General features: G+C 36.7%; 1 protein-coding gene across 1 annotated transcript in view; it reads right to left on the bottom strand.

The window, feature by feature from the left end:
• CFAP47 (cilia and flagella associated protein 47) overlaps nt 1-16,018 on the bottom strand; it is a 255,123-nt gene extending 239,105 nt beyond the window's left edge. The window contains exons 1-11 of the mRNA XM_085049413.1: nt 15,837-16,018; nt 13,123-13,274; nt 10,905-11,020; nt 8,780-8,918; nt 6,364-6,592; nt 5,578-5,732; nt 4,731-4,864; nt 3,915-4,150; nt 3,024-3,216; nt 788-1,001; nt 262-414 (exon numbers count right to left, since the gene is read on the bottom strand). Coding sequence (XP_084905539.1) covers nt 262-414; nt 788-1,001; nt 3,024-3,216; nt 3,915-4,150; nt 4,731-4,864; nt 5,578-5,732; nt 6,364-6,592; nt 8,780-8,918; nt 10,905-11,020; nt 13,123-13,274; nt 15,837-15,998 — 1,883 coding nt within the window. The 5' untranslated portion in view covers nt 15,999-16,018. The remainder of the gene's footprint in view (nt 1-261; nt 415-787; nt 1,002-3,023; nt 3,217-3,914; nt 4,151-4,730; nt 4,865-5,577; nt 5,733-6,363; nt 6,593-8,779; nt 8,919-10,904; nt 11,021-13,122; nt 13,275-15,836) is intronic.
• Nucleotides 16,019-16,220: the final 202 nt, after the last annotated feature.

Genomic DNA, 16,220 nt, shown 5'->3' with positions numbered 1-16,220 from the left:
TAATTTAAGCCCATTTTAAGCTCAATTTCAAGTGCCCTGCCTCTATCCCTGCATTTCACCCAGGAAGTGATCTCTACATCCCTAAATATCTGAATAAAAGAGGTTTAGAATGCATTATACATGACAGTCTCAAGACCACAAGCATTTTTGCATGGGACAAATTTAGGTATATGATTGATGCCCTTAAGTTAACTCTGTTCAATTGTTCACATTTTGTGTATGAGCCTAAAGTATTTATTTACCCTTTAAACCAAGTCTTACCTAGCAGCCTCTTTCTCTAAACGAAGCTGTCTTAATCTGGAAATGAAGTCTATATAGTATTTCTTATTTTCTTTCCTTAACAGTAGTTCAGAGTCAGTATAAGCAAATTCTGGATCTATGTAATTATATCTCTCAGTCTTTGTGAAAATAGTCCTAAATATTTAAAGAGAATTGTAGTTTCATTAAATGTGTAGAAGGATTCTGGGTCTTGTTAGAATGAAAACATTGATTTTGATACACATATATTTTATTCCAAACATTCTTTTTATCACAGCTGATTATTAATATTTGACTTTATAAAGACAACCATAAAAATGAAACATTACAACTGTAATAGCTACATTTATAGTTTCATAAAAGAAAACTCAAGAAATATATGTGCAAGAGACTCAAGAATGCAATGAATTTTGAAGTACTTTCAGCCTAAAAAAAACCACAGTGAACTGTCATATGAGTAACAAATCTTGATCTCCTAGATGATATCTATAAATGTGTGGGTTTAAATACTAGATTCACATAATTTTACCTGTAGGTTACATTCCATTCACCAGGCCTAAGGCTGGCTGCACGATCATTAGGAAAAGCTACAAGTGCATTATCCTTACAATTCCTGTTTTTCCGGTGAGCATGGATTTGTGTTTGGGTTGATTTAAGGATTGCCACAGGTGCTGTACCACTGAACTGTCCTGTGTCATGAACTACAAATTGTCCAGTTGGATTAGAAATCAAAGGTGTCAGACCTTAAAACAGAAAATAAAACATAAACTCATGTTTTCTAAACAAAATTCAAAGTATTAGAAAATGTATCTAGTTTACCATGGTCCACCCAGCAGCACAACAGTCAGCCACCCATCCCATCATGTTTTCTTCAGAGGCAAGAAGGCATTCACATCACACCAAAAGCCATCTGCCTCCCTTGGCCTGGATCACACACAAATAGCAGAGCTCAAACCAGCTGTGTCCAGCTGTGATGTTCTGTCTTGCACAGGGACATCATCAGACATGCAGAGCTCTGTCACAATGCCACTCACAGTGTCCCAAAGTGTATTAAGGGTTTTAAACACAAGCATGACTTTTGACGAAAAACTCCCAAGCTATCACAACTAAAAAGACAGCTCAGTCTTCTCCACTCAAGTTTTAGGAAAGCACATATAAGTGGACATTAAAGAGAAAAACTATGGCAGAAACAAGGCCATGCTTCAACTACCCTTTCTTCCCTCACCTGCAAAAAGCCAAAACGAATTGATCATTAATAGATTTATTTTACCCACTTTAGCCTCACTTTAATCCAAAGTGGCTACCTAAAACCCCCCCAAAAAAATCAAAAACTACTTTCCATCTTCTAAGCCATAGGAGTGATTACAACTTTCACTGGCCAGGAAGGCACAATTTGCAAAAAGCTTCATTTCTATTCCTATCTCTCTCCTGCCTTCAACATACTCATCCACAGAGACTGGGAGAAGGTAACGGGAAGGTACAGAACCATCTAGATAAGGATTTGAAATAAACAAAATCACTTTTCCTCTGCACTTCAATGAAGCTTAAAAGCAAAACACAGGTATCAGTAGCCTACAGAGCATAGATGTCACTCGTAACCTCTTTATAAACATGCAGGGAGCAAAATGGGGGGCATTAATAGAGCACATGGTATACAAGAACATGTAGAAAGCCTGAAAAATTTGAATACTGCATTAAATGTTTGATCCAAAAAACCCACTCTTTTTAATTATGTTTTTGAAGCAGGAAAACTGAAGGAGCCCTGGATTTCAAAAATAAAAAAAATAAATTGCCAAACCAGCTTCTCATCAATTCTTGATAGCCATGGATTTGAAATACCCTCCTGAAAGTAGCAGGAATGCCCAGTGGCTCATCAGCCATTCTGGTACTTGTACAAAGAAGAACATTTTATCATGACTTTCCAGTAACTTCCTCTTTTTACTCCTCCATAATGAAAAGAATGGGTATTGCCTTCCTGTTTCTCATTAGGGAGTACATCTTCAAGCTGGCAGCAGCTAAATAGAATTCAAGTTCCCCTCCTTATCTCCACACTGCCAGCACATGCATCAGTGCACAGGCCAGGCCATTGCAGTGGTGCTGCAGAGGCTGCAGCACATTTGGTGCAAGAAAAAATCATGTTTGCCATGACTGGTTTACAATCCAGTGACAGTTTAGTCAAATCTACTGTAAAGTGGTTGTCCATGGAAAACATTTAGAACACATGGAAAAAATTATGGGCTAATTATTGCATATCCTGAAAGATGCTTTATGCTGGCAGAGGCTTCTCAGGATGGGAAGAGTCAATGGACACAGGACAGGCAGCAAGCTGCATGAACTCGCAAATTCATCTGGCAGCAGAAACTTTGAATCAATAGAGAACATACTGTTACCTTTGCTAAGTTCTTCCTGTGCTTTACATATCTCTCAATTTACTCCTGAAACATCTTAGCATTGTGCCAGCAGCATCACTTGCAAAAACTGAACCTTTTGTTTTCTGATTTGTAAAAGTGAGATCATCATATGATGAAAATGTAAGCTTTAATAGGTCAATTTTTGATCAAATGATGGGAAGGTGTACCATTATTTTAGCCATTGTTTTGTAGTCTTATGGGATATATGTCATGCAACTGAGCATTCCTTCCAGTCTCAAAGAGATATTACTTTTTACAAGTAAATAAAAAGAGTAAAAAATTCTCTTTTAAAGTGTTAAAAATATGCTTTTAAAACATTTTATCATTTGCCACTCTATGTTTTTAGCATCTTACCAGGATTAATGCTGAATAGAACATTTTTTCGTTTAGATTTGCACACACCAAGAAAAGTCAAATATATTTCATGAAAGGATTTTGCCTTCAAAACTTTTCCATTATTTCTATCTATTCCTGTACCAATGATATCGACAATTTGCTTCATCTCAAATGTTCCTATTCGATGTGGAGAAAATGAAATCACCACTTCCTGGAAGAGAAAACTCATTATGAGACACATGAGGCAGAAAAGAGTCAAGTTTTGTGCAATTCTCTACATGACTGAGTCAGCGAGTCACTTCTCTCCACACTTACCTCTGAGACAGGTGTTCAAAACTGGGTTTGCAGAATATGCCAACAGACACATTAAAATTAGCAATATAAGATAATATAAAGAAGTGACACATTAGAACACAAAAAAAGTCTCATTTGTTAATTTCTGAGAGAAATCTGGGGCCCTGACTTACTAGTTTGGGAATTTGTAAGTCTTTCCATATTTGATTTAAGTGGTGAAGTTTCTTCCATTAAAAGAAATGTTATCTTACTTGAATATTTGTGATTTACTGAAACAAATTAAAAGTATCATGCAAAAATACTCGAATCTGAATCAATCTTCTTAAGTCAGTAAAATTAAAAAAAAAATACAGATAGGAAAAACCCTTGTAAAGTTGCTTTAGTACTACATTTTTTTTTTCCAAATTAAAATAATATTTGTTGCTTCCTGGAGTACATTTCCTGGAGGAAAGAACATTAAGAGACTGTACAAAATGAGAAAACATATATTTGGCTGATATTAAAAGTCACTGCAACTGAAATGAAATTCCTCTGGTTGACTTTCAAGAAATTATATTGCTAGCCACTATAAAATAATCTGCACAGTTACATAGCCTAAGAGAAAGAGAGAGTTACCTTTTCAGTCTTTTTGTTAAGTTTTCCTCTTTCAGGAGAAACGTTGAAGTGAGCAGTCTTGCGGAAGCTGAACGTTACTGGAAGGAACTCGGATTCATTTTTTATTGTGCACAGAACTTGTGTTTTTTCACCAAAATAGCATTCCTTAAAATTAATTACTGGTCCTGGCTTAAAAGTTAGCATTACAGGAAACCCAGAACCCATCAAAGCTAAGTCCGCACAACGAGAATTACTCCCTGCATTAGACAAACACAAAAAACAAGCAAACAAACAGAACTCCTCTCACACCTATTGTCTCACTAACAAAAAAGTCATGCTGTAGGTGTATAGTCACAAAAAACAAATACCACACATCAGTATGTTTTATAATGCAGTTTTTATAAACCTAACACTGAGATCTTTTCTTACATTAGCTGTTAGGTAATGTATTCCCTCAATAAGGAAGTTGAGGATGATCAAACATGCACTTGAAAACACACAAAACTGGTATTACAAAAGTGCTAGTGACTTGTAAATGGCTGGGGGGGTTTAAGTCCTTCAAATACTTGCATTTATAATTATTATAATTTATAATTAAATTGTAGGTGTTCATTCGTGACACACATGATTCCTTTTTACTCACTGTTCAAAGAGGTTTTGGTGCTGAAGCATAAAAGATGTAAGTTATTTGTGTTGATATAAACCAACATAAAAAGCAGATTTACCATTAAACTGTTTGGATGACCACGAAATTTTTTAAAAATTTTAAAAAATAAGATATACAGTTTTATCATCCATATATACATTTCTGATGGTGACTCTACGTTTCCAACATACTTGTGGTTGCTGTGGCACCATCACTGAGGGTCTGCAGACAGTCACCTCTCTTCCCAACAGTTTCAAATCTCAGAAAAACAACATAATCTTGAATCAGTAATGAGTCAGCCACTTCAAAGTCTCTTTCCAACTTTCTGTAAGAGTCACAATCTCTAATTAAAAGATGGGCGAAAAAATAAAATTCCCAACCCACAAAAAACCAAGACATATTTTTGAACAGCCAGTCTGGCTTCTTTGCTGTCAGTTACAGCTTGAACAAATGATCTTTATTCTTCCTTTCAGAAAATGCAAATAGTAACAAATTTAAGATCATCAATATCTGTGTGCTTATTATACTGGTAATTTGATATATTTTCCAGTCTACAACAGTTTTCTAATGCATAAAAACTGCCTATATTTAGAGTTTAAGTAAGGGAAAATGGCAAGAGCGCATTTGCTTTTTCTTTTCCTTATCCAAGAAGAAATGTTTCTTTATGTTTAGCTTTTGCTTTTGTTTTGATTTTGCTGGGTTTTTTTTAAATGAGATGACAGCTCTCCAAAGCGTTTCACTCTCTTGGGGGTTGATACATGGCAAAATCTAATAAAATTCTTACTCTCTTAACAAATTCTTGGTCCAAATATACACTTAGTGTATTATAAAACATAAAATAATAGAATCATTTCAGAATTTGCTTTCTTATTTGCAGAATCACACCAAGCAATTTTATTTAACACACATAAATACATAAGGTATTCAGAAGTAATGTGCAGAGAAATTAAATTATTTTCTCTACCACAGCTCTTGCAGAATAGTGTAGACCAATCAACTTGTGTGTGTTTGTGCATTTAACTGGTATCACTCACTCACTCTGGACTAAAGCACACTGTAATCAAAGATTTCTCAAAAGGCATCAAAGTTCCTTGACTGGGAATACAAAAGATCAAGGTGGAAGCATCGATATTTTTATTTTTCAGGCTTAAGTCTTGTAAAACAGCATCAGTACTCCCCCGAAGATCCGTCCCCTAAAAAGATAATCAAAATACGGAAATTTCAGCCTGCTCTGCTTTCTCTTTTCTGTTTGTTTTTCTCCTACACATACATTTTAATGTAAAACAAATAGAAAGATATAACACAGGAAATAGCATTGACATAGTTACACATCACATGACTAATTAACCAATTTTTAAATCAATTTCATGTCAATGTTTTTAATTCCCTTTGTTAAACACGATTCCCACTCAGACTATTTCACTATCTGAGAAAAACAAATGAAACCAGAGATTATTAATATCTTAGAACTCAAAATTTTATTTTGATAACTCCTAGTAAATAATAAGAAAACCAGCAGGATTTCAAGCAAAATTGCTCTTAAAAAAAAACCCCAACAAAACTAAAAGAACCACACCCTGAGAATGAATTTAACATTCTTAAGGTTAAAATATCACATAGTGAAACAAATAATTGGAAAACTAAATTCTAGGGTTAAATTAAAGTAAAATACATGATGGTTGGACAGAAGTTTCAGAAAGCCTATTGATAGTATAGTATGATATAGTAAACAATACTAGAAGATGGATGTTGAGAAATAGAAAATGCAAAAGCAGAAATGAAAACAAGTTTTCAACTAAAATGAAAACCAGAGCAGTATCTTACCATCTCTCCTCCAATGGCATTGTCTTCAACTACTGCTATCCAATCCATACTCTCTGGGCTTTCATTGTATAAATATATTTGTTCAGTCTTTGAAGTCCCAAAGTAAAGAGGTCCAAAGTTAATGCATTTCAGTACTTTTCCACAAGACACTCCAAGAACTTTAAGAGTTTGTTCAACCACAACACCTTTGATCCATACTTCAGTATAGCCACGACCTTCCAAGTCCACTCTGAGAGTAAGAGAAGCAAGCAGCACCAGGTAATGTAGAGAAGTGTTAGAAATAATCAGTTTGATTAGTTTGGTTTGTATTAGAATCAGGTTTTAAAAAGGTTACCCAAATCCAACCATTAAAATCTCTGGCTTTGAATAGATAAACTAAGTGGGGGGAGCAGGGCTGAGAGAATGTCCTTGACAATGGCCTAACAGGAATATCACCAATCAGGAAAAATCCCACATTACATGGTGGAGTTTTGGGTTGGGTTTTTGGTGTGTTGGTTGATTATGGGGTTTTTTTTACATTTTTAAATGTTTGAAACAATAGGAATAACATCTGCAAAGAATTAGGAGGTGTCCACAGACAATATACACTACTCTTATTTCTCAGAGACTTTGTATCTAAATACCAATTTTAGCATAAAATGCCTAATTTTCTTGTAGGGAACAGGAGCTAGAAGTTCATCAGAATAAACATGACAGAACTGCTGCTGCTCCTGCCTGACAGCTTGATCTTCGTGATATCACAATTCACTAACAGATCTTATAGACACTGTACATATTTTTGTTATTAGAATTCTACTGGAACAAAGCATATTTGTTCTTGATGAACAAAAGAATCAAGCAGTAATACACCCTGCTTTTCAAACAAAATCACCTATCCATATGAATAGCCTCTGAAAACAAAATTAAAATTAAAAAAAAAACCAAACTTTGTTTTGAATAGTCACATATATAACTACACAATGGATCTGGGAGAGGATCTCAACCTCTCTAAATATCATCTTTCACCTTTTGAAGAGCAGATGCCTCTGAGAATAACTTTGCACATAGAAGGTAAAAGTTTAGGCAACTTGGTAAATGGAAATAACCATGATGTTTTCATGAAAACTGTACTATTTGTCAAAGTCATATTCCTTTCAATTACCCAGGGCAAGACTTTCAATATCACCCTGTTTGTTTAAACACATATATGCATACCTATATACATATATATTTATACATTTGTGCAAGGCTTGACAAGAAAACACAACATTTCATTTAGTCTAAAGAATATAACAATAACTAGTGAGAAACACCATATTCAGTGACAGAATTACGTAGAATTTAAGGCAGGAAATGGGTGAAGGATGAAATCCAAGCTCTGAGTAGTTACATTCTCTCAGTTGAATAGATGAATTTTCTACTAGACTGCAGGAAACAGCAGCCATTTACCATGATGAGGTGATGAAAATAGTGGGGGCAACTTGAACAGCAAAAGCAAAGCAGAAAGAAGGACACTTAGCAGCCAAAGGTTGAAACTTAGTAGCTAAAGAAAGTATCATATGAAGCAGGATGTAACTGTGAAGTATTAGACAAACACCACCTTGCCTGTCACTCTAAGAGAATTTTTCTCCTGTCATTTCATTTTCTTTTCCAACAGGCTACCACCAAAAGCAAGAACAGGAAGAACTGAACTTGAAGTATATCTTAAAAATTTAAAATAAAATGGGAAACTTCCATACACACTCCAAAAAATCCCCAAAAAGATCGAAGCACCAACCAAAACAAAACACCCAAAAAACCAACCACACCTTATTCCCACATTGCCCAGAGTCTCTGTGCTCCCCCATCACTGGAAATGTTCAAGGACAGGCTGGATGGAGCTCTGAGCAGCCTGGTCTGGTAGAAAGTCCCTGCCCACGGCAGGAGGGCTGGAAATACAGGACTTTCAGGTCCTTTCCAAGCCAAACCATCCTGTGATTCTATGATTCTATAAGGTATGCATTTCAAAGCAATCTACTCCAGTGTTGCAAACACATTCCTTCCAGTGAAAATAGGATACAGCAAAGAACACCATAATGTTCCGGAAACTCCTGAAACATGTAGAGCTAAAGAAAACAAGAAGCTACGGAAGCTAAGAAAAGTAAGGAAAAGTGAAAGATAAAAAAGCTCTTGGTTAGTTTTATTCTGGGAAATGTGCAAACATCCTAGATCGTTATAACTTGTGAAAGATCTTTATTAACTCAGCCAGGTATGCAATTTATGCATCGCTTTTCTGTGGATATAACAATCAAATTAATTTAATATAATTAAATATTAAAGACAGCAGTGGACACTTGGGAATTTAACTTTTTTAGATAAATATTCATAATAAAGACTAGAATTAATAACAGAGAAAAATGGAATTTATAGAGCTGCATTTCTTCAGTCATACACTCACATCATCATTTCTTTGATGACTCCAGGTACATCTGTGCAGATACCCACTTCAATTGTCCTTACAGATTTTGGCTTTACCACTCCTCTTTTAGGGTTTATGTTAAGCAGGACAAGCCCATCATATAATACTCTAAATAAACCTAAAAAAAAACCAGAGCAATAAACAGAATGCTACACAATATAAAGCTGCACATTTATATTCTTCAATGACACAGTTGAAATTACACAACACATAATGCAGATGTTCACAAGCAGTATATTTTCCTATGAAAATCGGAAACATAGAGTTAACCTTTTAAAAAGCTGTTTCTAAGAGAGAGTAGATCATTATTTCCAGGCTTTCTTTAATTATTACACCCACATGTCCAATTCCATTTTGCAAGCTGTGATTGTAACAGGAAATGTACTCACATTTCAAAGGAAAGTGACTATATCATAAAGCAGCTGTAAGTAACATTTTGTAAGTCATACAAAGCTCTAGGCAACTACAGTAGCCAGAAAGTTAAGTGCATATTGCAGGTAAAAATAGCTTCTATTATTCATTCTGTGCCCAACACAAGTTCCTCCTGAAGACAACAGTAAATATTTCTTGGTTATAAAAATATTTTTTGAACTGTGAAAAAACCCTGTATTTAACCAACAACACTCATTATCTGTCATTACATCAGAGACACAAAGAAATTGTTCCAAATGTAGGGAAAATGCACTGTTTGACTTCATATAAAAGATAAGCTCTGATACGAGATCAGAAGCAGAAACAAAGGACTTATTTAGTGCTTGGGATGAGATGTGAAATGCAACCCTTGAGTCTCAGGCCAGAACTTCAGAGGACTTCCTGCTCATATAGTTTAGAAGTTGCCTGTTACTGTGACCTGCTGTATCATGATTTACAGAGCCTACAGAAACACAGAAGCAGCTCTTCCTTTGTCTTCCCTCAGGACATTCTTTACTAACCATCACCTTCATTCTAATTTTCATCCAACCCTATAAAACTCCATCATGCAGCTTGCATGTATCACACAACAGAGTTTACAAACAGAAACAGTTCCCTATACAATATGAAAAAAATATCATACAAATTAGGTGTAGATGTATATGTACTTAGGTTCTCTCATTTTCTTTACCTAATTATAATCTTTCAAAAAAGTTAGCATGTATGAGAAAGAGCTGATTATACAAACTACATACTACATCCTGAAGTTGAACAGGCTAGGGAAAAAAAGAACCAACAATTTCACCCTGCCTTATCTAGACAGAATTTTTTTGTTGCCTCTTTCAAAGATTGCAACTTCTCTCTGTGTTTCTGTAATCATGCATTTTCTCTTGGTACAGCATTTCATATGAGAATCTAGGAGAACAATGTTCACACAGCCTTAGCCTAATGCAAAAAACAGATAACTTGTAATGCAACAAACAGCTGTTCAGATGAGGAAAAAAATAATTAGCTGCCTTAAATTTGTTGTTTGAAACTCAGCATAGTTGCCACCCTGCTTCTGGAAAAAGGTGTCTGCAGCTTTGTCCAATTAAAAAGGCAGTCACATAGGTTATTTGGATCATATGTGCACTTTTATGCTCCATTGTCCATTCTTCTTATTCTCCTTGGAATAGCTGCTCACAGAAGTTTAAGGATGTGTTTGTTGTAAAAGTGATAGGATTTCAAAAGCTATGGCAGGAAAATAAAAGGCCTCTCATTATCTTCTAGCAACAATTCCCATCCTAGAGGACTTTAGCTTGGAAAGTGCAGGGAACTTGTAGTTGTTTATTCAAGAGACAGGTCTGGGGATCACTGAAGCACAAAGCAAGAGCAGATGTGATTTGCTGCTGTCTGTGCTGGGCACACTAAGGCAATGAGCAACTATTATTTTTACATCTTTCAAAATGGGACTCAAAAGTAGAGAACTCATGTAATTTTTGAAGTTCTCAATTTTTTCTTTACTAAATGGAAACATAGTACTGGCTACATAAACAGTGGGCCATGTACAACACCTTCAGCTAAATACTCATAATCACCACAACCCAAAATTTCAGTTAATTGCTACTTGGTCACTGAAGTGTTAACTTCCATAAAATTACATTTTCCAATAAAATAAAATATTTGTATGATTTAATGCATACAAAATATTTACCTGAAATTGATCCATGGTTAGTAATACGAATCTTTTTAGTAATTATTTTATTGTTTGTAATCATGTCACCAAAATCAATCTCGGACTCTATTTCCAGCTGACACTGCGGAGTTAATCTGCAGAAAAAAGATAACATTATATTTCCCAAAACTTGAAAATATCTTTGCATTTTAAAAGAAATCTGATTAAGCACTCCAGTGCAAGAGAGTTCTCTTTTTGTCCTAGTTCTATCAAGGTTTTGGCAACTCACTTGAGCATTTCAGCATACACAGGGAAGATGTAAAAGAGAGGAACTTATCAGTCAATGACTGACTATTCTAACTTTAAAACAATATAGCTTTAAACAATTAGTCAAAATTGAATGCATATATTTCTATTTTGTTTTAAATACTTTATTACAGTACTTTAAATAAAACTATCCTGAGTTAGTTGCATCACAAAATAAGACCAAAGTTAACATTCACCATAATGTATTATGAGCTGCCTTACCTAAAAGCAGAGAAGAAGCAGTGCCAGTTTACAGTTTTGTGTTTGATACATACTTTGTGTGACTTCAGCAAAACTTATTACAACAGACAGAAGGGTTAATGACACAAGCCACAAGCTGCTTCTATTATTTATTTAAGAGCCTCAGCCAGTGTGATGACATCACTGTATTGGGCACTGTTCAGCCAGAATGAAAAGATCATGCCTCAGGAAACTTGTATTTTAAAGACTCCAATTTTTAATACAATGACACCTCTGATCTCACACAAAACTGTGTTTCAAATCAAATGGAATTTTACATCAGCACAGCAGTCTATCTCCTCTTAGCCACAAATAGGAACATGCAGGAACAATTCCACCTCCTGATCTGTGTTACATGCAGTACAGAAGACTTAATGGGGAAGGAAGATAAATATCCTTGGTTGAACAAAGTAGATTCTGCTCAAACACTTCATTATTATGGAAAGGGAATAATAAAGGGGAAGGAAGGGGGAAGGAAGGGACAGAGGCAAAAAACTGAATCAAGAAATTCCCCAAAAGGATCTGCTCTCAGGAATTTTAATACACTGTTTTTAATTCTCTTTGATATTTTATTGTAATGAGAAAAAAAAACTGTAGTAAATTCTTGGGAGAGATACTAGACCAGCAGGGTGTGGCAAAAAAAAAAAAAAAAAATTTTAAATAAAAAATAGGAATCATCTATCAAGATTAGAGAACCCTCAAAACAATTGTAAAAATTTTACTTTTCAAGTATGCAGATATTCTTACAAGAAGGTTCACTGGAAAAAATGAAACTGAAGTATTTCTCCTCACAAGATCCAAATACCTCCCATTCCAAGTGGACAGAAATAAGCATACACTCTAAATGCAATGAGATTTTGTAATAGATTCAGACCTGTGCAAAAGGGATGTAGTCAAGGTAAAGGGTTTGGGGGTTCTTTTTTAATACAGTGTAACATTTATTTGTTTGCTTTGGTTTGCTGGCTGATTTTTTTTGTTACAAAGCTGGAATTTAGTGCTTCTTCATGACACAAAATACATTTTGGAAAATGCTGATTAAAAGAAATCATAAAGTGTATTTGCTTTTCCAAACATACACACAAAAAAAAAAAATTAAAGCCTGTCAACTTTCTCCCTGCAAAAAAACCACTTAAACATTTAGATTTGAAATACCTAATCCAGTGCAAGTCCCTTCCAGAAAGGAATCCCCAGTAGCATTATCATCCTAAGTGGTCTTACCTTCACCATACTACCCTAATAAAAATTCTCAAAAGTCCTTGAACATGTGACATTGCTCTAAAACATGCAGCATATTTTTAGAATTAGGCAACACATGTTTCACTATAATCCGGATTTGCAACCATAAACAATTACTGTAAAATCTTTTCTATAAGTGAGTCAGTATGAAGGGGAGACATTAAGATTAGCTGTTAACTTGTCTATTAATACAGAATTCAAAAGTATTGACATTGTCATAACCAAGTTAAAATAAAGCAAAACTAAAAAGCCAGACTCTCTGTGATCTTAGAGGAACATCACACCAATGAACTTCTTGCCCAGGTGCTGTTCTGAAAACAAGAGGAAAATCTTACTTTTGTAAGGAAACTTACTGTTTGTTTTCCATGCAATTGACAGATTAATAACAAAGCCATATCTGACATGCATAAGTAAACTTTCCACAAGATTTAACTGCAAATGTTAGCAGCAGTATATGAACTTTTGAATATCATACCCAAGCAGGGGGATATCAACTGTGTCATCATCTACTAAGAGAGTGAGTTTATCTCGAAGATCTTCTGCACACACAGGAGAATATTCCACAACAGCTTTAAGTTGAAGTCCAGATGCAATGGGTTTTTCTGGATTTTCCACAATCAATTTAAACTGCAATTTTAAAAAATATAATATGTTTTTAATTGTTACACATTTCTAGATTAAGAAGGATATACATGTAGTTCATTTTCAGAGGAATACAAAGTTCGCTTTAAAATTTACCATGAACTTCATATACAGGATTTTATAATTTTACCTCCCTATTTACTGGAATTCAGACTTTTTACGGGAAAAGAGAAAGACAGAATGAATCAGCAAATTTTCTAGTCTTTCCAAGAGAGCTCCAACTCTCTGACTATTGCAAAAAACCTTCTGAAGCAACACAAAATTACATCAGCTACTACTCAGTGAAGAATATTTTTAGTACCCGAGAAAAATAACAAGGATTAAGTCTCATTTCAAAGCAGCAACAAAAGGAGACAGGTAAGAGTTTCCTCTAGGTCTACCTGACATCAATAGAAAGTTTCACTGCATGTTGAAAACCTGCTTGAAAGGCAGCTCCAGTCTTGGGGGTCAAATGAAAAAACAGAAGCTGGTGATGGAAAGCACCCTTTCCTCTCACAAAACAATTAATGCTGGATTAGTTGCCAGTAAGTATCTGTTTAAATCCGACACCCCCTGCACCTTTTCTGGAACAGGAGACACAAGTAATCCACTAGCACATAGAGGGAAAGCCAGCAGTTCCCACATTTCTAGGAAAGCCTCATAGCAAAGTCTACAGCTCCTCTGGTGGTTCAGTCTCCTTACAATTCAGATTACTCCTGCTCTTTAGATCCAGTTTAAATGTTATTTATTTCTGAAAGACAGTCTTCCCAGTAATCTCAAAATTTTCTGTTCTAATTTGTGTTCCAAATATGCAAACATAATTTAATACTTGTTGTTTCTGTTGCCTGACCTGAGCATCTCCTTTAGAATCCTTCTAGCAGTATAAATATTCAGCCAAAGGAAAATTGTTATGTCACACTCACGATGATTATGAGATTGATTTTGAAAGAGTAGCCACATTTTAATTCTGAGGTGTGTAAAATCTACCTCTCGTCAAAAGAGAACTAAACACCCAAGCATACTCATTTTATAGAAGGCAAAATGAATCTATTCTACAAGGAACATTCAACTAAGCCTATAGAAAACTGCTTTGTGAGCTTAATTCCTAGAAAGGCATTTTTTGACCATCACTATGACAGCTCAAGGAAGGTTATTTTTCAGTTCTTGCACTCCATGCATGTAATGCATCAGAATATATTTCAGAGGAGTCATACACTTCAGTGCCTTGTAATCACAGATAGCAACACAAGGTCTGGGAATGAGAAAGAATAACAAAATAGACCTTTCTGGAACTGAGGGTGTGAGCCGGAATCTTGTCCCCCTAGCTGTCATCTTGGTCATCTCATGTAAAATGGCATAAAAATATACAGCAAAAAGTAAGAGTTAATCACAGAGAGAAAAACCCCAAAGCTATGCTTTAGTAACCTTTTTTCTAAAATTGACTCTGACTTTCCACTTCTGGAGCACATGAAAAATTGATAAAGCTGATGAAAACTAACAAAACAGAATAAGCACACCCCTACCAAATCAAGCACTCTCGACAGTTCCCAGCTCATACCAGAAGTCTTCAGCTACAGTTTAATAAGAATCAAGCTGCCACTCTTGCCCTCAAAAAGAAAGGCTCACTACTCAGAAAGTGAAATTATTCAAGGTACTTCAGTTGTCTGAAAACCATATTATGACTACCCTGGATTATTCATAGTTCAAGATGCTATGAACACAAAGCAACATCAGCTTCTCTTCAACTCCTGATGTCAGTTCAACCCAACCTTCCGATCTCAATTTTGATAAAATTTACAAATAAACTACTAACCACAACAGTTTTGCTGAAGCCACATAGGTTATGAGGGCTCAACTGGTTAGAATTGCAAAGATGCATTTGCCTTTAAAAAGTCTGGCAGTGTAATGACTTCTCCAGAACTTATCCGATGTTATTAATAGCAGTCAAACTATCTTGAGAAAAGATTACAAACCTCCCCTTTTCTGAGAAAGCTTAAACCTCCTGCTTTCTGAGAAAGCTCTCAGCAAGCAAGCAGCACAAGGGGACCTTTCCATTTCATACTCCAGTCAAAAAACTTAAAAGTATACAACTCAGAAATAAGGTAAGAGACCTATCACCTATTCCCAGATTTGGTGTTCACACCACAGCAAAGTGATCCATTCCTACAGAATGTTCCCTGAAGTTACGAGGAACTCATGGGCTTCTCGTGGATAAATTCTGGAGAGCACAAAGCCAGCCCAGAAGGAAAAACAGGACTTGCTGCCAACAAGGAACTTGATTAAAGAACCACTGAGGCTGGAAAAGACCTCCAAGACCATCAAGTCCAACAGTTAATGGCTGATACAGGAAGGAAAGCCTACTTATTTCTACTGAAACCATGGATTTAAGAAACAAGGAAGTTTTTCCTGCACTCCTCCCAACCCCGGGAGAACAGAGCAGCGGGAAGCTCAGGAACCCCTCGGTTCTGCCGCTGTCCCCGCGGGCCGGAGCGGTGCGAGGCGCGGCTCGGGCAAACAGCGCGGCCGCTCTTTGAGAGGAGCCCGCGGGCACCCCGCCGCCTCCCTCACCTGGGGCCGGCTGGGCGGCAGCAGCCGCAGGCGGCAGGAGCCCACCCGCAGGTTCTGCACGGTGACGGAGGCGCGGCAGGTGCTCCCCGGGGCCGTGTCGCTGAAGCGCAGCTCGGCCGGGGCGATGCGCACCCCGCACACGTCCCGCCACCGGCCCGCCATGCCGCCCGGCCACCGGCCGCTTGGCAACGGACGCGGGCCGCTGATTGGCGGAGAAACCGCGGGGGGCCCAAAACCCACCAATCGGAACGGGGGAATCGGGAGAGTTCGGGTGAACTCGGCTCGGCCCGACTCTGCTCGGCTCTGCTCGGCTGGGCTCGGCTGAACTCGGCTCGGCCCGGCTCGGTTCTTCAGGGTGTGCCAGTCCCCGGCCGTCCAAAGGAA

This window comes from Lichenostomus cassidix, chromosome 1 (genome assembly GCF_008360975.1).
Source record: "Lichenostomus cassidix isolate B80296 chromosome 1, HeHo_3.0, whole genome shotgun sequence".
Lineage (NCBI taxonomy): Eukaryota > Metazoa > Chordata > Aves > Passeriformes > Meliphagidae > Lichenostomus > Lichenostomus cassidix.
This window is presented reverse-complemented; position numbering and strand designations above follow the sequence as displayed.